Consider the following 19,557-nt stretch of genomic DNA (forward strand, 5'->3'; position numbering starts at 1 on the left):
GTGTTTGTAAAAAAACTCACTTTAAAGAACTCTTAATATGCTCGATTGTTTGTAATTCTGCACAAAAAATAACGAAAATCATGTTTGAAGATGTGTTCATTGTTAAAAAATGCAATAAAAAGATAAAGTGACTTTTAAAGAGAAAAACGCGATTAGCTTGTACAGTAAAACGAATAAACCCGAGTTCTCAAACAAAGCTGACGGCAATCAATTCTGTACACAATTACGCAGCCTCATCTTCCAGGAAGAAGAACTGTCCAGAGCGTTTCTGTTCCGTATCCTTGACCGAGTTATTCTTATTGATGCGCGGCCTGAAGTTGTTGGGATCTCGTCGGAAAGTAATGCCCAACAGCTCAAGGAATCGATTCATGCCATTGAGCAGAGATTGGGGCGAGTACGCAGTGGTCTTCACCGAGGGCTGACCCTCAATAACAATGACACGATCCGCCAGGTATGTCGCCATAATGAAATCGTGCTCCACTACAAAGCCAGTCTTCTTGGCATGCAGAATGTAACTGTAAATTAAAAAACCGTCATGAAATAAATTTGAATTGAATTAAGAAGTAAACTACTTACCGCTTTATCACTTTGGCGGCGACCAAACGTTGCTCAGAATCCAGATATGCAGAGGGTTCGTCGATAAGGTATACATCAGCTGGCTTGCCCAAGCAGAGCACCAGGGCTACACGCTGCAATTCACCACCAGAGAGGTTCTGTACCTCCTGGTCCATGATCTCTTCGATCTTCATGGGTTTCATGACATCCGCAATGAACTGCGGATGCACGTAGGCATCGCGAATCTTCTCGTGCAGCAGATGACGCACATGATTTTGGAACTTGGGTGAAATCTTTTGCGGCTTGTACGAAATGTTCAGCATTGGCAGCTCTACTTCACCATCCGGCTGCAGATTGCCAGCGAGCATGCGAATAAACGTTGTCTTGCCCGTTCCGTTCTCACCAAGCAGCACCAGGATTTCCGAGTCACTGAAATGACCCTTCTCTATGGTCAACTCGAATTTGCCCAATGTTTTAACCATCGAGGGGTAAACGTAATGATTCATGCGTTTGATCTCCTCCTCCGTGGCCGACTCGGATACCTTGAAAGTAAGCGACTCCGTACGGAAACGCATGTTCTCCGTTGGCACAAAACCGTCCAGAAAGATGTTGATACCTTCACGCACCGAGAAAGGCATAGTCACAACACCATAGCAGCCGGGCACACCATACAGGCAACAGATGAAATCTGACAGATAATCCAGCACAGATAAATCGTGCTCCACAACGATTATGAACCTGTTGAAAAAGTAATACGTTAGCATGGTAAATATGGACTTGCAAATCATTTATATACTTGGTAGGATGCAGCAACGATCGAACAGTCAAGGCAGCATTCAGACGCTGCTTAACATCCAGATAAGAGGACGGCTCGTCAAACATGAAAATGTCAGCATTCTGTATGCACACCATCGCAATAGCAAATCGTTGAAGCTCTCCACCAGAAAGTTGCGCAATTTCTCTATCGCGAATGTGGGACAGATCCAACATGTCGCAAATCTTCGTTTGCAGATCTCGTTCATCCTTTTTATCGAGCAGGTCACCAACAGTGCCACGAACTGCTTTTGGAATCTGATCCACATACTGAGGCTTGACCAGGGCTTTAAGGTTGTCTTCGAGGATCTTAGTGAAATAGTTCTGCAGCTCGGAGCCTCGGAAGTAGGCCAGGATTTCCGTCCAGTCCGGTGGGTTCGCATATTTTCCCAAGTTCGGCTTCTGCTTACCAGCAAGAATTTTCAGCGCTGTCGACTTGCCTATACCATTTTGGCCAACCAAGCCGAGGACTTCACCAGGTCTTGGGATGGGCAGGCGATGTAGCTTGAACGAGTTTTTACTATACCGATGCGTTGTGTGCTTATCCAAATTGCTGGGCAAGTTGATGATTGTAATGGCCTCAAACGGACATTTCTGTAAAGGAATTCGATTAACAGCTGTTGGGCAAGTAGTTGCGAAGAGAATGCATACCTTGACACAGATACCGCATCCGATGCACAGCTCCTCGGAAAGTGATGCTATCTTCGACGTGGGCGTCACTTCAATGCACAGTTTGCCCATGCGTACCACCGGACAGGACTTCTTGCACTCCTGCCGACAACGCTTCGGCTTGCACTTGTCATCGCTGACGATGGCAATACGCGTCTGCTTGTCCGTTTCCTCGTTTTCTTTCCTGCGCGACATGCTGGTGGAAGCGAAATGTGATTTGAATTATTAATATTCCAAATATCATTCAGCTCCGCGCATTGGGCACTGTCAACGTTGCAAATGTCAAAAGCAGCCGTCAAAACAAAACTAGTGCAATGCGGGAAGGGGCGACGGACAGGGCAATCAAGTTGCGTGCAGTGAAAGTATAACCTCAAAACAAATGCTTTATAGCAAAATATCGAATGAGCTGTGGCACTTGCCGCGATTTCCAATGTGCCGTAATTATGTTTATACACAAATTTACTTGTAATTTACCTGCGAACTTGTCTGAAATTTATTTTAAACAAGCAGAACGTCAACGCACGCTCTTGCGTTGTCAGCCAACAAGTTTCAAAGGGAGTGCACGATAGTGATTGCTAATGGTGGGTAAGCTCCAAGAACACCGATAACATCGATATATGCAGGTGTAGATAATTTTTGCAATTGAAAATAAGCACCCAATAAATAACTGTTTCTTTAAAAAATATAATGTAACTGTTTTAACAAATAACTAACACAATCAAATTTAACAATCACTTGGTTACGGCTGAAATAAATGAAAAAACTTGTGATGTAAAATATCGATACTTTTATTTCATTGAGTTCCACCACCGGAATGGAAAACAATGATGACGTTTACGTTTGACGACCCGACCGTCGTGCATTCGTATATTTCTTAAACATCCGTGAATATTTACACGTTGTAGGTGTATTGTTGGCATTAAAATAATAATAATGGTTGTTGAGGAACCAAGTCCAAATAATGCAGAAGCTGTGGAGAAAAGTGACAGCAGCACTCTGGTGCCAGAACCAGTGAAAATCTTCACAGTTGAAAGTGAGTCTAAGTACCCCACCACGGGAGCTGCTGACAATTAACCTAAAAATGTGTGGAAATTGAAAACAATATTTTTTTTGGTGCAATTATTGCAGTCCTGCACATGATCAAGGATGCCCAGCAACAACATGGTCTCCGACACGGCGATTATCAACGATATCGTGGCTACTGCACACGCCGCATTCGACGTCTGCGCAAGGCTTTGAAGTATCCCCAGGGCGACAAGCGTCACTTTAAGCGTCGCGATGTAACACTATCCCAACTGACGGGGAAAAAGGCGGACGAGCGATTCATACACATACCGCTAATAAGTGCGGAGCGTGCCTGGGCCTATGCTATGCAGCTGAAACAAGAGGCCAACACGGAGCCGCGAAAGCGCTTTCATTTGATAAACAAGCTGCGTCGCGCCTGTTTCTACGCTCTTCAATTACAGGAGCTGTGCAATGTTAGTAAATTGGCTACTTGGTGATATTACATTATAATAAACATTTATATTTATACCACAGACGGAAGCGTTCGATGCGCGCACGAAGCTTGAGTGCGAGGCATATGTGGCCTGGATGCATGGTACATTGCACTTTGAACTGCAGCTGTGGAAGTCGGCTGGTGAGCACTTAAAGCGGGCCCAGGTGGTGTACGAGAACCTGGCGAAAGCTCTGCCCGACGACGATCAGGAGTTGTATCGTGCCAAGGTGAATGAGTTTACTCCGAACTTGCGCTATTGTGCGTATAACATTAGCGGTGGTGCCAGCGGCGGCAAGATCGATGAAATCCTAGAACTGCGGGCTCAGGGCGTGTTGGAGAACTTGGATGTGCTGGTTAGTCAAACGAAATCGGAGAGCAGCGAGGGACTCCAGACGATCGATTGGCGTGGCCGCAAGGTCACCGTTCGTCCCGAAAAGGTACGCCTATTCTTGCTTAGCGCCCAGGAGCTGGACAAGGCACTGGCCAAGACAACGAAACAGGATGCCAAGATTGAGCTGATTGAACGCATATTGATGGATTGCAAGGATGCCATACAGGCAGTGCGGGATGAGATTAAACAGGATCCCAAGCTACGCTCTCTGACCACAGGTCAAACTGTTTCGGGCGTGCAATACTTGCTGGCATATTTGAGCTACATACGCCACAGCCGCACTCTGCAGCGCAATTTGTGCTTGGTTGATCAGGTAATTATCCACAGTCAGCTCTGGTGTCGATCACTTTCAAATAAGTTAATAAATTCATTTACCCAGGCCAAGCTGAACTTCGATGATCCCAATCAGCAGCAAGGGCAAGCTCAAACCGAGGGCAAACGCGTACGCCCGCAGGATTTGGCACGTCTGTACGAGATCATCTTGCAGAATGTTACCGAAATGCAGCAAATCAGCGGCATGGAGGAGGATACTCAGTATCAGAGCGAGGTTGCCAACCTGGCGCTTACGTTTAAGGCCTTCCGCTGCTATTACATTGCGCTCACTCTGATCGATATGAAAAAGTGGAAGGAGGCAGTGGCGCTGTACGAGCGTGCGTCCAACTACGCCAACGATGCGCTCAAGGGCAAATCCTGCGCTGAATTTGATTTGCAATCGGAGCTCAAGAAAATTGTTGCCTCAATCGATGGCAGCAAGTTTTCGGCTCTTGCATATAGCGTGCTGGAAGATGACAACAGCGAGGATGCGAGTGGCGTCTCCACCAAATCGCAGAAGACAACGAAGCCGCTGTACGAACGTCTCTCGCAATATAAAGAGGATCAGTCGCTGCACACCCGGTCGCCTAATGTGTTCAAACTGACGCCCGACATGGAGCCCATACCCTGCAAGCCCCTGTTCTTCGATCTGGCCATGAACTACTTGGAACTACCATCCCTGGAGGATAAGCTCGAATCGCCCGGAAAGAAGGGTGCCTCCATCACGGGCTTTGTGAAGGGCTTCCTTGGCTGGGGCGGAGGTGGCAATAAGTGAGACAGTGGCTCGTTTGAGTAATCAAAAGTCTACGCCCCCCTGCTGAAATTCCATGTTTGCTTTTATAGGAACGTCCAACAAACTTGTGCGCTCATCTGTTTTTTTCTTTTAGATCATGGCTTTTTTATTATAATTACCAACGACCAGCCAACACAGAACACTTATCAACAAAATTCGTTTAAGCTACAATAGTGAGGAATCATTGGTAATAAAGGAAGCAACAAATGCTGCAATTGTCAATTGTTATAACGGGATTTCCGTTGACCAACTGCATCGCACTGAGATAACAGTAACAAAGTGGAGGGATATTGCTTGTGTTTATTGAGATGAAAACAACTTGGCTCAAAGGGTTTAATAACTACTAGTGGTGCACCTAATCACACGCCCAGGTAGCCGTGCTCGTAGAACTCCAGGGCCAAATCTCTGATACGCAGATGATACTCGGGCGTCAGCTTCTGCGTACAGTTAATCTCTTTTCCATTCAGGTTCAGCTCACTTATCACATCCAGGTCGGGTATATTGTTGGGATCAAAGGTGACGGCAGGCAGTATCCACATGGAAATGGCCAATCCGTAGTGCACATGACGCACATAGTCCTCGCTGAGGCGTTGCAAGGAGAAGATTTCACAGAGTTCAGCCAGCTGGTTGGCTGCCGGCGTATGACGCAGCTGCTGGCCCAGCTCCTTGCGCAGCGCCTCTGCGTAGGCAGCTAGCAATGTGTCCGTGTGCACGTCGCGCAGCTGGCGGTGCGTGCTGGTGTATATGAAGTGCAATAGATCAAACACGGGCGAGGTGCGTCGCATGGCTTGCAGATCGAAGAAGATGACCTCCTCGGGCTGTGAGCGAAACATTAGATTGTTCAGCCAGAGGTCGCCGTGGCAGATCACGCTGAGCGGCGTTGCGGCTGCCGCATTGATGCTCTGATGCAGCTGGCCGAACAACTTCGGCTGCAGCTGCTCGATGAGGCGTATGGGCGCCGAGAGATAGCCATCTGCATTCGACGCATTCAGGCTGTCCAGCGCCTGCTGCACCGATGTGTCCAGTATACGCGAATAGAAGTCGGCGGCATCCGGACAGTAGACAATCTCGCTCATGTGCGCGCACTGCTCAGCGAAGTGGGCAGATTCCAGATGCTGTGCGGCCAGCGAAGCTGCGTGCAACTGCGCCAGTTTCTGCAAAATTATGGATGTAAATTGGGCGATGTCGAGGTATGCTTGTTGCTTACCTTCATCACGAGCAGGCAGTGCCGCAAGTCGAGACCGGCCAAGCGGTTCATCATGCGGAAGCCCAGCGCCTTGAGGTCCTGCAGCACGATAATGGGCTCGCCACTCGGACTTCCATCTGTATGGGATGCAATGTGGCACTGCGGAAACAGAGGCTGCTGGCTGTAGCGGCAGAGCAGCGGCACCACATGCTGATACACGTTGATCTCGTTTGTGAACGCCTCGCCGCAACGGTAAAGCTGCCGACGCGAGATGCTCGCAATCTGACGCTTGATGATGACTGAGCAGCTGGCAGTTGCAGTCGCGCTCTCAGCAGCCGCTGAAAGAAGCGAAACAAAACAAAACAAAACAGAATAAATCAAAGCCAGAACACAGCAAAACACACACACACACATAGACAGAGAGCAACGCTTGCGCCTCTCTCACGCTCCGCTTCTCCCTCTCTCTTTCGCAAGCAGAACAGCTGACTTTTGTTTACGCGCCATAGTAAATTTTATGAATGAAGTTGTTTGCTCTTTGTCAGAATGTGTGTGCTTTTGTATGGATGTGTGCGACTGTGTGTGTGTGTGTGCTGAGAGAGTCGCTCAGTTGCCTGCTGTGTGCGTGTGAGTTTACGTTTGTATTCGTGTGTGGGCGAGTGTGCGTGTTGACCTTTAGCAAATGTATAATACATATACATATATATATCTATATTGCATTTAGAATTCGTATAACAAGGTCAGTTGACGTCGCCGCTAAAAGTGTAGCAACAACAACAACAACAACCACAAGAGCAACGCGAGCAGCAAAATTAATCAATAGGCTGAACGCAGCTTGACTTCAATTTGCTGGACGATGGATACAAGTCTGTCCAGCAAATCAGCAGCTTCTTTACCCGCATCATGGATTGTCACCCGCTTCACCAAGGACATGTAGTTGTCGCCGCTGCTGCTGCCCGCGCTGCACGAGATTTGGCCGATGCTGAACTTTGTTAAATTCTTCGATCGAAACAGTTTGCGCAAACACTCGATGTCCTCCACATATTGATTTGCTGCTGTTGTGCCGGCCTGATCACTGACGCCATTCGATGCACATGCCGCCATGGCAGTCGTCGTCATTCTGCCCGCAGCCCAAACTCAACTGATTGAAAGTCTGAAGTGGAGCTGAAGCTAAATTGTGCGCCCAATTTATTGGTTTGTGCAACTGCAGCATTTTAGAGACATTGCACCACTGGCATGAATTTCCGAATTGGGCCAGGTCACTTGATCGCGGCTCATATGTTTATTGTCTTGTATTATAATTCTTTATATTTATTTTTGCCTATGCCATTGATTTTTGCTAATTTATGTGCACTAATTGAAATTTCTGTTTCAGTTTCAGTTGCAGTTTTATTCTGACTTTCGCACAGACGTGCAAATGCGCTGAAGTAAACCGACTGTCGGACGGCACAACGACAACTGAACCACAACGTCAGAACGATTTTCCACTGCATTAAGAATGCACTCACCAACACCCAGACACACGCACGCACACACACACAGACGCACAGCTCACAAGTGCATTTGCAATAATAGAGAGCGAGCGAGCGAGCTATTGCAAAGTTTCTCTTTAATCCTCTCTCTCGCTCGCTCTTTCTATTTCTCTTTCCTGCAGTTCATTTGAAAGCCGGCAGGCAAAGGAGGCAACGCCTCGCTCTCTCTCTTAGTGTAGTTCGCTGTCACCGTTGCAGTTGTTGTTGTTCGGGCCGTTACCGTTCAAGGTGGGGTCAGTGCGAACTTTCGCTCATTTCACGAGTGTACACTGTGCGTATGCTTAACCTCAGCAATGGCAAAGCGGATATGATGTTGCTCATACGCCGTGTTGTGCATAGTCGTTTGCATTGTGCCAGAATTGCGTGCACTTGAAACTGCAGGCAACGGCCTTGACGCCACTGCGCCCAGCTGAGTTTATTTAAGCTCTATGTGTGTGTGTGTGTGTGAGCTTGTGTAGGCTGAGGTGTTTAAGTAAATATAAGTCGAAATAATACTTGAAGGTTGCTCAGAAGCCACTCAAAACATAACTGTTATGTGAAAGTGAGATATTTGTAAATATTGAAAAACTTAAATTATGCGTAATTTATCAAACAATCACGAAACGTGATACTTTACTAATAAAATAAATCTGTTTCACAAAAAAAGTTTTAATTGATGTTCTATAAAATAGTATATGGTACCTAATTCCATTTAATTTGTATTTTATATCTTTAACTACTATTGTATATGAAAGTATTTCGAATGATATATTAAGGGATAAATAGTTTTTATGATGTAACATAGTATATCTGAAAATATTTTAAATGAGCTGTTATGAGTGATGGAAAAATGCTAATTACTTATTATGATGTAATTAGATAAAAATGTTCGCCTTTGGTAGTTATAAACAGGAAATATAATAGGATTTGTATTACGACTTTAATCAAGAACATTATCTTACCTAAAATTCTCCTACTTCTAAGCACATGATTTTGGCAATTTAAAATGTAAGAGAGGAAATCTTCGATCAGATTACTTATAGTGTATATTTCAATTTACACATGATCAGAGCGAATGATTCAAACTAATAAGTAAGATGGCAAAGTGAAAATATATAATTTGATTCACCACATTACTATCTAATCAAAACTAAATATATTAAATATCACAAAACCATTCGAGAGGTTTCGCTGTTAATCCCATGCTAACAATGCAGCCATATATAGTGGTATTTGAATAATATCTCTTAAATATGCATCTACAAATCACTATTCATTAAATATCGAATTCGACAGGGCCAACAAATAAACACCGATTTGTTAGACCACACCCTAGATATGAAGCCAAGCCAAGAGTCAGCCAATGTAATTACCACAAAGACACATTGAGCCACGCACCTGTGCCGCCTACGCGCTTAAGTTCAAGGCAATCGAAATATAAGCCCAGCCAGAGCCCAGCTGTTCCCTCGGCCACAGCCCCCCGGGTGGAGAGCTGCTTCCGCATCAGCTGACATCAGCGGTTGAATAACCCCAGCGCTGACTGTGAGCAGCCACAACAAATTAGGGTCAAACATGTGCAGCTTCACGTTCCGCTCCAGTCGAGACTGAGAAGCTGAGAGATTGAGCTGGTTGAGCACTCAGTTTCAGATTCAGTTTCAGGGTCAAACAACACTTTCAAAACTCGAAATTGAAATTGCAAACGCAATCGCACTTGGATTTGGATTCCGATTCTAAGCAAATTACACATATACATACATAAGAGAAACAATAAATATACCCTCTAAGCACAGCAGACGATAGAGTCGCTTGAGTTGAATTGATTGCCTGATAGACGCCAGGGTGTCTAAGGCAAAAGCTGAAATAAATAAAGTTAATAACATTCTGTTAAACTCTCAATAAATATTACTTTATAAAGTAAGATTACTGATGAATAATACGTAGCTGAAATATGGAATATCTAAGGAAAATCCTTAAAAAGTTGAAGCTGCCCAAAATTAACTTATTTGATTAAATTACGACTATGTCACAGTACCATATACCTCTGCTTAAAAGAATGTGGGTTGACAGCACTATTATACTGTCTAGTAATCCACATCGCAGGGATCCCATCCATTTTCCTGTATCAAAATATTGGTTAAAAAATTTCTCAGTTGCATATACTTAAATGAAAATAGATATTTGACATAGGCTAGCTTCAAGGAAAGCGTAATGGAAATAAAGAAAACATTTAAAGTTCCAAATTGAATACCCTATGATATACTAGATGGGTATGGGCATAGGAAATAGTGCTGTAAAATTAAAGTAGTTGGAATGGAGATGCGAATAAAAATCCGATTTACTTGGATAAGTGTGCCTGTAGCTTGGCTTATTCCTACTCGACTCTTCTCGGTACTTGTCCAGGGTGTCATCTAGTCGAGCATGATTGCCCTCTGCACTCTGTGCACAGCTGTAAAGCAACCGGCAACAGGCGACCTTTTTTGGCGGGCATTTTGTAGAGCATGAGAAACTTTACGGCAGTCTGAGCAAAAAGCTGACGCATTTAATTGCACAGACTATGGCCTAGGCCTAGGTCGACACGCAATTGTTGCTCTTTCATCCATAATTAATTGAATACAAAGTAAATACACCCATGTGTAGACGCCTTTCAAGCCACTCAAACTTGCAGCGCTCGGCGCACAGCTTTGAGTGTTTCTCGCTTGGATTCGACTCAATGCGCGTTGAGTGAAACTCGTTTGCTGTGGCATTCAACGTGAAACACATAAAAGTACGCCACCTCGTTATTCGAATTTCAGTTACAGTTTCTGTGTCAACTTTGCCAGCCAGCCAGAGAGTCAGCCAGTCAGCCAGGTGCAGTGTTTGTTCCAGTTCCCCAGTGTTGAGTCAAGTGGTGGGCGTTACCAAAGAGATCGAGATTAAGATCACAATCAACGATGTTTGTTGTTGCTGCTGTTGTTGTTGTTGTTGTGAGGGCAGTTAATGTGCAACCTTGACTTTGGCTCCAGTTCTGTTCAAATGCCAAGCTGCGCGCCTCTCGTTCGAATGCTAATTTTTAATTGTGACTAAGACTGTGAAATATTTCAGCCTATGTGGAGCAGACTGACAATTAAGTCGCTGCAGCTGTCCGTTGTTATCATTCAGCCAATACATAAATAAACAAATAAAGAAAGACAAACGTCAATTGCGAAAAGTTCATGGATAAAGCGCCAGTTACTGCAGCAGCAGCAGCAGCAACAGTTGCTGTTGCAGCAGCAACAATTGCTGCCAGTTAGGCCAGAGTCGTGTTCAGGCCTGTGCCTAGTCGCTCCACTTGTTGGCGCGATAATTGATTTTTCCGTAAATAATTTATGACGCACGTAACTGACAGTTTCTGCTGAAAGATTACAAATTGCCACTGACCAATGGCCAACGCACCCAAATTATTAGGCCCATAGCCATATCGTTTACTAGCCTTCAATTAAACCAAAATGGAACGGCTCACCTACAATAAGCTCTCCTCTCTTGCAGCGCCTACGATGTGGTCCACCCGCCTGTTCTGTGTGTTCGCTTGCCTTGCACTCGCCCTGAGCACAGCTCGGGCTCAGTTCTTCTACCACCAGGCACTGGGACTGCCAGCCAAGGCGGCGTATGAGCCAGAGTCGCCGTATACGGGATACGCCACAGCCGAGGCGCATCCGTCGGTGGTGAAGAACGCACAGTGGGAGTCGGAGCTGCCTCACGAGTTATCGAAGAGTGCCCGATTCTATGATGATCCCATCATTGCAGCCAATCTGGCCAAGGAGTCCCTGCTCACCCGCAAGGAAATGGCCGTTGTCCACCGGGAGGCGGAGAAGATTCCCCGCGAACAGGTCTACAAGCTCTTCAAGAACGCGGGTTATCTGAGTCGCAGATAAATGGGAAAACATGTCCCGTATCTCCTGTGCCTTGTTGTATTCTAGTTCGTACTTTGTTGCTTATGTGTATTATATAATTTGATATTTTAAAATATAATCATCAATTTCTTTAATCGTATACGTCGAGAGGCTTGTCAGATAAGGAATTGTTGAGGCTATCCTAAGTTGATAGACAGGCTAAATTGTTGCAACTTTTCTGTTGACCTTGTAAAAACAAAAAATGTGCTTAACTTTTTATAATATTATATAATAATATATACTAAATCGAATTAGATAGCTTTGATGTGGGCAATCAAATGAAAATTAAATATTTTCTCGGATAATTATAATTAAATATAATTAAATACCTTTGATACATTTATCAAGGATTAATAAGCCTTAACAGAAAGGTTGCTAGACAAATTACTTTTGCTTTCTAAGATAAAAAGGTTCGCGATTGAGGTCGTCTGCTACTCGGAATCTTCTGACTTTAGCATTTCTGATCACTGTTGGGGATTTATAGACATAAGGTGTTGAGCTATAAAGATTTTTCGAATAGCTCTGAAACAGGTTTAAAGCGGTCATTTTTATTGCTAAAGGTTCACTTTATTGTTGTTGTTAATAACCTAACACAGTTTCCTATAGATGTGAGCAAGCGATTGTAGTAGTACATGTATTGGTGATCTGGATTTTTAACTTATAGAGCTGACAATGCGAGAGCATGTGCATTAAAAGAGTAATAATCCTATCCATTCGATGCGCCGTGAGAACGAACACCCTTTCAAGGGTGGAGAGAATTCTGTATGAATGGCCAATATATCATTACAAGATAATCTATAGGGCGAATTGCCGCTCTTAAATTACATTGTTAAAATTCTATATTAATAGAGCACGAGTATTAATAAAAATATGAAAGTCCCAATTGAAGATCAACAATATCAGTAAAAATTTAAATTTAAATTAAAAGAAATAGAAATTTAGCTAATAAAGAAAATAATTATTTCAATTTATTTATATTTTGAACTCTTTTTAAAAATTTGGGGTATTATGCATTTTTTATTAAATTCCAGATTCTTGCTTATATACATTACAAGTACATACTTCTGCTTGTATATAAATATACATTAGTTTTGTGTTAAAGGTAATATGTAAATTCAAAAAATTGTAATTTTTATTTCCCAATAAAATAATATTAAAATCATGAGTTTTTATATTTAAAGCAATTTTACATGCATCTATATATTATAAGTAGTGGAACTATGATATGGCAAACTGTGCAATAGCTAAATAAAAATATTATATGGTGTGGAGGTGCTATATTATATACAGGTTTACAAAAGTGTCTTTGATTATTGTACAAATAGCTCGGCGCCGTTACTGGGGAACGTGGCAAAGACGACTTCATTGAAGTCGTTGGGCTGATAGCGCTCCAAGAGATGAGCAGGCAATTGAGCGTAGTACTCGCGCTTGAGTACGTTGACGTAATCTGAAGCAGCCTTTACTGAGTCGCACATGGCCACAATGCAACCGCCCCAGCTGTGAACGGAGTTGAAAGCATTTTTATTATATATTTGATTAGAGATTAGGCAGATAAAAGATATCAATAACTACTCACCCCGCGCCCGTAACACGTGCGCTGACGCCTTGCTTGACAGATAGGGCCACGAGGCGCTCTAAATCCGGATGTGAGCACTCATAAAGCTCGCGCAGGCTGTGATGGGACTGTTGCATGAGCTGACCCAGCTGCTCAATGTCCTGTTTGCTGGAGCGGCGTTGTAGCTGCTCGCAAATCTGACGAAACTGGACCACACGCCCCGACTCTGTGGATAACAATTAGATAAATATATATTTCTAATAATTATATAATTATTGAAATGCATTCAAAACTAACCCTGGATAACATGCAAGGCGCGTTGCCGCAGCTTGAACTGTTGCATGTGCTGGGTGCTGGACGTTAGGAAATCTGTTTCCAGCTCTTGTTCCGTGATGCCGAGGCCCTCGCAAATGTCCTCGCGTGTGTAAAGCGATTTTTTCAACTGCTGATCAATGAGCTTCACATAAGAAGCATTATCCAAATGACAAGCCTCCTCGAGATCTATGAATCTAATAAGCTCCTTCCAGTTGGGCAACTTCTGTGACTTTGCCAGCCAACGCGTAGCCAAACGACACTCGACGACGCGTTCGTTGTAGTCGGAAGAGGCTGCTTTCCGCTTCTGCACAAGGCTATTGGCGACCACAAAGCAACTTCCGGCGGGCAACGTAACCGGCGTTCCCTTTAACTTCGGATGGAATTCGATGTGTTGGGCGCAGCCCTGCTTCGCCAGATAGGCAATGGCTTGATCCATGCCACCGCTGTGGGTGCCAATATATTGCTCACAGCTTGCCGAAATCGAGGCCAGCTGCTTGCGATCCAACGGCATGCCCTGAGTATGTCCTGTAGCCAGTACAGCGGCGCTGACCAAAGCACTGGAACTGGACAGTCCGGCGGCCAAAGGAACGTTGCCACTGAGAGCAATGCGCATACCAATTGGGCGCCACTTGTCATTCAGCTCTTCCTGTATGCCTTTGATGCCACACAGAAAGTAGCTGTACCAGGCCGGGCCTCCAGTCTTGGGCAGCTTGATGCTAACAGTGAAAGATATAAATACAAATACATTTGCTGTCTGTATTTAACCTACTCAACGTTATTTAGATCGCAATCAAAGCTTTGAAATTTGCCTTCATCCAGATGATGCAGCTCTAGTTGCGCCTGTTGCTTGTTTGTGCCCACGGCTAGAATAATGCTCTGCTCCACGGCCATGGGCAGCACAGAGTACCCACAGTAGTCGACATGTTCGCCGATTATGTTGACGCTATTGCAGAACATAAACATATAAGGATCAGGATTATACAAATAAAGTTATGTTATCCCCTTACCGTCCGGGTACACGCACATAGAACTCTGGTTCATCGCCGTATTGCTCCTTGAAAAAGCCGCCCAGTGTCATTAAGCGCTCATAGATCTTGGCATCGGGCTGAAGCTTTTGCACTGCAACATGCTCATCTCCCACTTTGGAGTCTGGGACTGTACCGTTTCCACTATTCAATGCCATTATTTAACTTGCAATTCGATAGAAAAAATATGTTTTCGTTATAAGAATGTGAACGTGTCACAATACCCCGTTGAGCCGTAATAATAATAATACAGGCCCATTAAAAAGAAAATACGTACGTAAACAAAATTAGCTACACACACACTCACTCACATATGTATACATATACGGAAGGTGTGCAAAATAACTGTTATCAGCGCGGCTCTCACCTTATCACAATGTCATTGGAGTGATTAAATATGCAACGACTTGCTAACTGGCAAATATCGGTTTCGGAAGTATATTAGGTTGCATCACTCGTTAAATTGACTCAAATTGTATTAATTAAATTGACCAAAATGACTGCAAAGTGCACAAACTTATCGCTTACATATTGCACCGGCAAAACCTAACGCGCTCAGAGAGAGAGAATAGCTGAAGATAACAGCTGATATGAAGGCGTTGCCAGACATAAGATAAATATACATTGCATTGGCGGGTGTTTTGAGTGTGTTTCAGCTAATATACTTTCTCTTTTTTTACAATTCTATTAACCGAAAGTGCTTTTTGTACACATACCAACAGATATTATCAGGCTTTCAGAAGCGAAGAACACTTGGAATGAGTTTTTACGTTATCAAGCGAGCAACTGAATTGTAGTTGATTGTGTGCGAACGCTACGACCGCTAATGGGAAACTGAGAGCTCAAGCCAGTCCAGTTTCCGTTTTGTTTAGGCAGATATTAAAAAAGTATGTGTTGCGTCTCATTGGTGCGACGTCTTCTAGAGTTTTGTTTACATTAGCTGTTCGTTATCAGCCTGAATTCCATGTAGGTCATGCTCACTGTAGCCCTGCTATGTGGCTACACTTAAAAAAAAAGACATTTTGATGAGCTTTTAGAAACAGGTTTGTACGCAAATGTAAATTTAATCACATACATATTTATGCTCAAGTAAATATTCAAATCGAAATCTTTAAAATTCGTGCAGTAGTGTGCTCAGTTATGCTCTTTTTTTTTGTAGATTTATATATTTTGTATATATTATGATAGACTCCGTCAATTTAAATTTTTGTTGAGCCGCCGATATATTTGATATGTTACTATCGATCAATATATTCGATAGTCATACATATATCGTACATCCGCCGTTATGAATATTATTAACATAATAATTAATACAATTAAGTACGCAAATAACTATGATTTTTAAAAATATATTAATTACTAGCTTCTAAGAACAAATTCAAAATATCGATAAGTATTAGACAACAGCTGCTCTGTTATAGGTACATTTTTACTGTGGTTAACATAAAATAGATTGTCAAAAAGTCGTCAGTTTACCTGTTACAAGGTGCAAAGTTAATTTACGCGCAAAGAAATAAAGCTATTTAAACTAATGTTTAAATGAAATTTATACATTTATGCAGTCAATAATTAAATAATTTGTGTCTGATTGAGAAAACTCCATATTTTTCATTGACACTCAAATTAGATGCACTGTTAATAACATATCAGCAAATGTTAAAGTCTTCTGGCGCCTAACAGAAGCGAAAACATAACGAAAAAAAAAATACAAAGATTTTAATATATCATCCGAAGTACTTGACAGACAATCCGTAAGCAATGTCAAGCTTACAACGTACAGTGCTTAAGTCGAAATTGCCACCCACCATTCCGGGTGGCCGGATTGGCCGAGCGTAAGTTTTTTCCGCTAATTATAAGCGTGTGGGCGGAGGATGAAGGACATGACATCTAATTAATATGCCATTGCAGAGATTCATTTAAAAAATCACGAATCAGGGACTACCGGCCATGTATGTGGAACGAGTTCTTCGCCGAGAAGGAAGACGTCGTCGTGGACGAGCACCGAATGTTTCGAGTCTACCGCACTAAAAAACCCGAGAAACCAGGCCCCATATTGTTGTTATTGCACGGAGGGGGCTATTCGGCGCTTACTTGGGCGCACTTTTGTGTATGTATACGTATGCTGTACATGTGAGCAATTATCATATTCCATCACTATCCGTTCTACCTTCCAGTCGGAAGTGACAAGCATGATACACTGTCAGTGTCTGTGCGTCGACCTTCGAGGACACGGCGACAGCAAAGTGGATGACGAGGACGACTTGTCGGCAGACACGTTATCACAGTAAGTGGTAGCCTGTTGCTTCTCTGAGTGTGTGGGAGATGCCTAAATGCTATGCTCTGTATGTACTTATAGGGACATTGGTGATTTAATCACAAAACTCTATCCCGAGGAGGTACCACAAATCTATGTGGTTGGTCACTCGATGGGCGGAGCCATTGCTGTGCATTTTGCTCATATGGCATTGGTGCCGACTCTGATTGGCATCACCGTAATCGATGTCGTTGAGGGCACAGCTATGGAAGCTTTAGCTAGCATGCAAAGCTTTCTGCGCTCGCGTCCCAAGTATTTTCAGAGTATACCGAATGCCATTGAATGGTGCATTCGGAGCGGACAGGTGAGGAATGTGGACAGTGCCAAAGTCTCAATGCCTGGACAGATAATTAAGTGAGTGACGTCATTGCGAAGAGAGCTTTTAATTTAAATTGATTTTCCGATTTAGCTGCACAACGAATAAATTGGCAACGAATGATCTTCCCCTGCCAGAGGAGGTGCTAGAGGAAGCGCATCACACGAGCATGTTTCCCAATGCATTTAGCATTTCTGAAGATGAAGAGGTAGGCAATACCGGGGAAGAAGGAGCTGAAAGCGTTGACTTCAAGAAGCCCATGACAACTAAAGCAGCAACAGATGCGGCCAAGAAGTATGTATTTCAACGGTAAATTGGAAAAGCAACGCTGACATTTTGAATACTTGTAGCTACACCTGGCGTATTGATCTGGCTAAATCGGAAAAGTATTGGGTCGGCTGGTTTTCGGGTCTCAGCGACAAGTTCCTCAATTTACGAATACCTAAACAATTGCTCCTGGCCAGCATTGATGGCCTTGATCGCACACTTACCGTTGGCCAAATGCAGGGACGCTTCCAAATGCAAGTGTTGGCACGCTGTGGTCACGCCGTACACGAGGATCGTCCACACGAGGTTGCTGAGGTCATCAGTGGCTATTTGATACGCAATCGCTTTGCTGAGGCCGCCGGCGAGTTTCGATGCCACATGCCCTCCTGTTAATCCTCAATCTTGTACAATTGTAGCACAAAATGTCTATTTTTAAATGGAGCATTACAGACGTGTATACATATATATATATATATATATATATATATATATATATATATATATATATAAACTTACGCACGGAAGCATAAGGAATAGGAACAAGAAATACTCTAGCCGTATTATCTATATATATTACCATATACTCCAATAATTTATTCGATTACTTACAACAGATTCATACGTATTTTCAATCGTTATAGTATTCGCTCAGTTAGCCAAACGCCCGATTACAAAAACTAGTAATTTCATTGAGTTGCGCTTCTTAAATTCTTAAGCTGTGAGTTTTTGTCTGTATTGAAAATGTGCCACGATTCAATTTGAACTTATACAAAACGACTATATTATATCAAGTAAATAATTTTAATAAAATTATAAAATTACTACTATACACGCGCAACCCAATTGTTTCTAGCGCCCCAAACTATGCTTTTTAGTTAATTAAGTAGAAAAATAATGATTTGCTCAACGGTTCGCTCAATTTACTTGTAAAACTATTTCTACACGTTAAACATTTAACATATTTTGCTTTTCGACTTCATTCTAGTCGACAAAGCGATAGCCTCCATCTGCCTTCATTTTTATCTTGGTCTCCAGGCTACGGATGCGATGTAAGCGCTCGGAGATTTGATCATGTATCTCCGGACGATATTTTTTACCCTGTCCCAGAGCCTCCATTTCGGCCAGCCATTCGGCACGCTCATTGATTTGATCCAGCACTGAGATGACATTATATATAGAGAGAGGTTTAAATGAACAAAAACTGAGCTGGACTCACATTCATTGATTAGATCATTCTCGGTAACCAAACGATCCTCACGGGTACGTCGAAGCGGCTTGATGGCCGGATCCGGCAGCTCAATGCCAGCCATGGTGAATTGCAGCCTCGACTTGGCCTTGTCGCTGACCATGCGATTGTCCACTTTGGGGCGAAAGTAGGACCTCTCATAGGCGCCACTACTCTCAATCTGGCGCAGATTCTTGCGCTTGGCATTGCGAGCACGCTCCAGTATGGCCTGGGTCTCCTTGTCGATATCGTTGCTGGTATTGGGACGAGGCGGCTTAGGCAAGGGCAGTGGCTCACCACTGCGCAAGCTTTGATCGATCTGTTTACGCATAATCATGGACATCTTCGACTCCTTCATGAGCACTGCAACGCAAGCGGGGCAAGCTAAATGGCATCCCAGAACTCTAATTATACTTACGCTTAAGTAAATCAGCAGTTTCCTTGCTGTACTCCACTTTGGGAACATGGAAGGCACCGCTGCCGCCAGGGGCAATGCGTTCACTTGGCCACATGGGCAACTGCTCATTGTCCTTGTCTTTGTCAGTTATATGTCCTCCCTTGGGCAACGGCATCTCCGGCTGTGGCTGATGCTGCTGTTGGTGCCTGAGCAAGCCTGCGGTCAGCCCATCGAGCTGTACGTTATTATAGCGATGCCTGTGCATATTGTTAATAGTTCAAATTTTGCTCTCTATAAATTTTAGTTTTTATCTATAATATGGATATATATATGTTTGGATTGCTTTTCAACAGTTGTGTGTGCCCGATATGTCAGTGGAAAGGCCTCGCACGTTAACTTCAAACAACTGGAACACGCATGGCAACCTTTGTTGTTAGGCAACCAAGTGGGGGTATCACACACACACACACACACACACACACACACACACGCACACACTCAGTCAAA

General features: G+C 43.5%; 7 protein-coding genes across 11 annotated transcripts; 3 read left to right on the plus strand and 4 right to left on the minus strand.

Moving 5' to 3' along the window:
• Positions 1-78: 78 nt before the first annotated feature.
• Positions 79-2,621, minus strand: LOC6583362 (protein Pixie). The gene is made up of 5 exons (XM_002008996.4): positions 2,512-2,621; positions 2,020-2,233; positions 1,352-1,962; positions 577-1,293; positions 79-515 (listed from the first exon to the last, which is right to left on the minus strand). Exons 2-5 carry the CDS (start codon positions 2,230-2,232, stop codon positions 224-226), a joined length of 1,833 nt encoding a protein of 610 aa, XP_002009032.1. The 5' UTR covers position 2,233; positions 2,512-2,621; the 3' UTR covers positions 79-223.
• A 228-nt stretch (positions 2,622-2,849) lies between these two features.
• Positions 2,850-5,246, plus strand: LOC6583363 (signal recognition particle subunit SRP68). The gene is made up of 4 exons (XM_002008997.4): positions 2,850-3,070; positions 3,166-3,515; positions 3,577-4,239; positions 4,306-5,246. Exons 1-4 carry the CDS (start codon positions 2,971-2,973, stop codon positions 5,011-5,013), a joined length of 1,821 nt encoding a protein of 606 aa, XP_002009033.1. The 5' UTR covers positions 2,850-2,970; the 3' UTR covers positions 5,014-5,246.
• A 65-nt stretch (positions 5,247-5,311) lies between these two features.
• LOC6583364 lies at positions 5,312-8,385 on the minus strand. Its single transcript, XM_002008998.4, has 3 exons — positions 7,111-8,385; positions 6,239-6,555; positions 5,312-6,185 (listed from the first exon to the last, which is right to left on the minus strand). The coding sequence occupies exons 1-3, from the start codon at positions 7,331-7,333 to the stop codon at positions 5,391-5,393; spliced, it is 1,335 nt and encodes a 444-aa protein (XP_002009034.1). The 5' UTR covers positions 7,334-8,385; the 3' UTR covers positions 5,312-5,390.
• A 2,151-nt stretch (positions 8,386-10,536) lies between these two features.
• On the plus strand, positions 10,537-11,733 carry LOC6583365. The gene is made up of 2 exons (XM_032731050.2): positions 10,537-10,612; positions 11,230-11,733. The coding sequence occupies exon 2, from the start codon at positions 11,238-11,240 to the stop codon at positions 11,613-11,615; it is 378 nt and encodes a 125-aa protein (XP_032586941.1). The 5' UTR covers positions 10,537-10,612; positions 11,230-11,237; the 3' UTR covers positions 11,616-11,733.
• Positions 11,734-12,781: 1,048 nt separating this feature from the next.
• On the minus strand, positions 12,782-15,366 carry LOC6583366 (N-acetylgalactosamine kinase). 4 transcript variants are annotated; one of them, XM_015162830.3, is made up of 6 exons: positions 15,245-15,366; positions 14,511-14,693; positions 14,273-14,446; positions 13,486-14,219; positions 13,210-13,414; positions 12,782-13,130 (listed from the first exon to the last, which is right to left on the minus strand). In XM_015162830.3, exons 2-6 carry the CDS (start codon positions 14,684-14,686, stop codon positions 12,944-12,946), a joined length of 1,476 nt encoding a protein of 491 aa, XP_015018316.1. In that variant the 5' UTR covers positions 14,687-14,693; positions 15,245-15,366; the 3' UTR covers positions 12,782-12,943. The 4 variants fall into 4 exon arrangements, with proteins under 4 accessions (XP_015018316.1, XP_015018317.1, XP_015018318.1 ...); XM_015162831.3 differs by lacking the exon at positions 15,245-15,366 and adding an exon at positions 14,896-15,095; XM_015162832.3 differs by lacking the exon at positions 15,245-15,366 and adding an exon at positions 14,806-14,896.
• Positions 15,367-15,964: 598 nt separating this feature from the next.
• LOC6583367 (protein phosphatase methylesterase 1) lies at positions 15,965-18,257 on the plus strand. Of its 2 annotated transcripts, XR_006357632.1 has the most exons (7): positions 15,965-16,363; positions 16,440-16,638; positions 16,706-16,815; positions 16,888-17,199; positions 17,255-17,455; positions 17,512-17,888; positions 17,927-18,257. XR_006357632.1 is itself a non-coding variant. In XM_002009001.4 (6 exons), exons 1-6 carry the CDS (start codon positions 16,290-16,292, stop codon positions 17,819-17,821), a joined length of 1,206 nt encoding a protein of 401 aa, XP_002009037.1. In that variant the 5' UTR covers positions 15,965-16,289; the 3' UTR covers positions 17,822-17,891. The 2 variants fall into 2 exon arrangements, 1 of the variants encoding a protein (XP_002009037.1); XM_002009001.4 differs by lacking the exon at positions 17,927-18,257 and having other exon boundaries at positions 17,512-17,891.
• A 66-nt stretch (positions 18,258-18,323) lies between these two features.
• LOC6583368 (UPF0193 protein EVG1 homolog) lies at positions 18,324-19,443 on the minus strand. The gene is made up of 3 exons (XM_002009002.4): positions 19,072-19,443; positions 18,645-19,016; positions 18,324-18,585 (listed from the first exon to the last, which is right to left on the minus strand). The coding sequence occupies exons 1-3, from the start codon at positions 19,313-19,315 to the stop codon at positions 18,410-18,412; spliced, it is 792 nt and encodes a 263-aa protein (XP_002009038.1). The 5' UTR covers positions 19,316-19,443; the 3' UTR covers positions 18,324-18,409.
• Positions 19,444-19,557: the final 114 nt, after the last annotated feature.

The sequence above is a fragment of the Drosophila mojavensis genome, unplaced genomic scaffold (assembly GCF_018153725.1).
Source record: "Drosophila mojavensis isolate 15081-1352.22 unplaced genomic scaffold, ASM1815372v1 contig_74, whole genome shotgun sequence".
NCBI classification, from domain to species: Eukaryota; Metazoa; Arthropoda; class Insecta; order Diptera; family Drosophilidae; genus Drosophila; species Drosophila mojavensis.

What these genes read in the sequence shown, in the direction of transcription:
- LOC6583365 (XM_032731050.2), top strand. Translation starts at nt 11,238, where the DNA reads ATGTGGTCCACCCGCCTGTTCTGTGTGTTCGCTTGCCTTGCACTCGCC.
- LOC6583362 (XM_002008996.4), bottom strand. Translation starts at nt 2,232, where the DNA reads ATGTCGCGCAGGAAAGAAAACGAGGAAACGGACAAGCAGACGCGTATT. An exon ending in GATGCGGTATCTGTGTCAAG is followed by an intron (nt 1,963 to 2,019) that starts GTATGCATTCTC and finishes ATTCCTTTACAG; the next exon opens with AAATGTCCGTTTGAGGCCAT. An exon ending in GCCGCCAAAGTGATAAAGCG is followed by an intron (nt 516 to 576) that starts GTAAGTAGTTTA and finishes TTTAATTTACAG; the next exon opens with TTACATTCTGCATGCCAAGA.
- LOC6583364 (XM_002008998.4), bottom strand. Translation starts at nt 7,333, where the DNA reads ATGACGACGACTGCCATGGCGGCATGTGCATCGAATGGCGTCAGTGAT. An exon ending in GGTGACAATCCATGATGCGG is followed by an intron (nt 6,556 to 7,110) that starts GTAAAGAAGCTG and finishes CGCTTCTTTCAG; the next exon opens with CGGCTGCTGAGAGCGCGACT. An exon ending in ACTGCCTGCTCGTGATGAAG is followed by an intron (nt 6,186 to 6,238) that starts GTAAGCAACAAG and finishes ATAATTTTGCAG; the next exon opens with AAACTGGCGCAGTTGCACGC.
- LOC6583367 (XM_002009001.4), top strand. Translation starts at nt 16,290, where the DNA reads ATGTCAAGCTTACAACGTACAGTGCTTAAGTCGAAATTGCCACCCACC. An exon ending in GGTGGCCGGATTGGCCGAGC is followed by an intron (nt 16,364 to 16,439) that starts GTAAGTTTTTTC and finishes ATGCCATTGCAG; the next exon opens with AGATTCATTTAAAAAATCAC. An exon ending in GCAACAGATGCGGCCAAGAA is followed by an intron (nt 17,456 to 17,511) that starts GTATGTATTTCA and finishes GAATACTTGTAG; the next exon opens with CTACACCTGGCGTATTGATC.
- LOC6583363 (XM_002008997.4), top strand. Translation starts at nt 2,971, where the DNA reads ATGGTTGTTGAGGAACCAAGTCCAAATAATGCAGAAGCTGTGGAGAAA. An exon ending in GAAAATCTTCACAGTTGAAA is followed by an intron (nt 3,071 to 3,165) that starts GTGAGTCTAAGT and finishes CAATTATTGCAG; the next exon opens with TCCTGCACATGATCAAGGAT. An exon ending in ATTTGTGCTTGGTTGATCAG is followed by an intron (nt 4,240 to 4,305) that starts GTAATTATCCAC and finishes TCATTTACCCAG; the next exon opens with GCCAAGCTGAACTTCGATGA.
- LOC6583368 (XM_002009002.4), bottom strand. Translation starts at nt 19,315, where the DNA reads ATGCACAGGCATCGCTATAATAACGTACAGCTCGATGGGCTGACCGCA. An exon ending in AACTGCTGATTTACTTAAGC is followed by an intron (nt 19,017 to 19,071) that starts GTAAGTATAATT and finishes CTTGCGTTGCAG; the next exon opens with TGCTCATGAAGGAGTCGAAG. An exon ending in GAATGATCTAATCAATGAAT is followed by an intron (nt 18,586 to 18,644) that starts GTGAGTCCAGCT and finishes ATGTCATCTCAG; the next exon opens with TGCTGGATCAAATCAATGAG.
- LOC6583366 (XM_015162830.3), bottom strand. Translation starts at nt 14,686, where the DNA reads ATGGCATTGAATAGTGGAAACGGTACAGTCCCAGACTCCAAAGTGGGA. An exon ending in TGCGATCTAAATAACGTTGA is followed by an intron (nt 14,220 to 14,272) that starts GTAGGTTAAATA and finishes TTTCACTGTTAG; the next exon opens with CATCAAGCTGCCCAAGACTG. An exon ending in CGCCTTGCATGTTATCCAGG is followed by an intron (nt 13,415 to 13,485) that starts GTTAGTTTTGAA and finishes TGTTATCCACAG; the next exon opens with AGTCGGGGCGTGTGGTCCAG.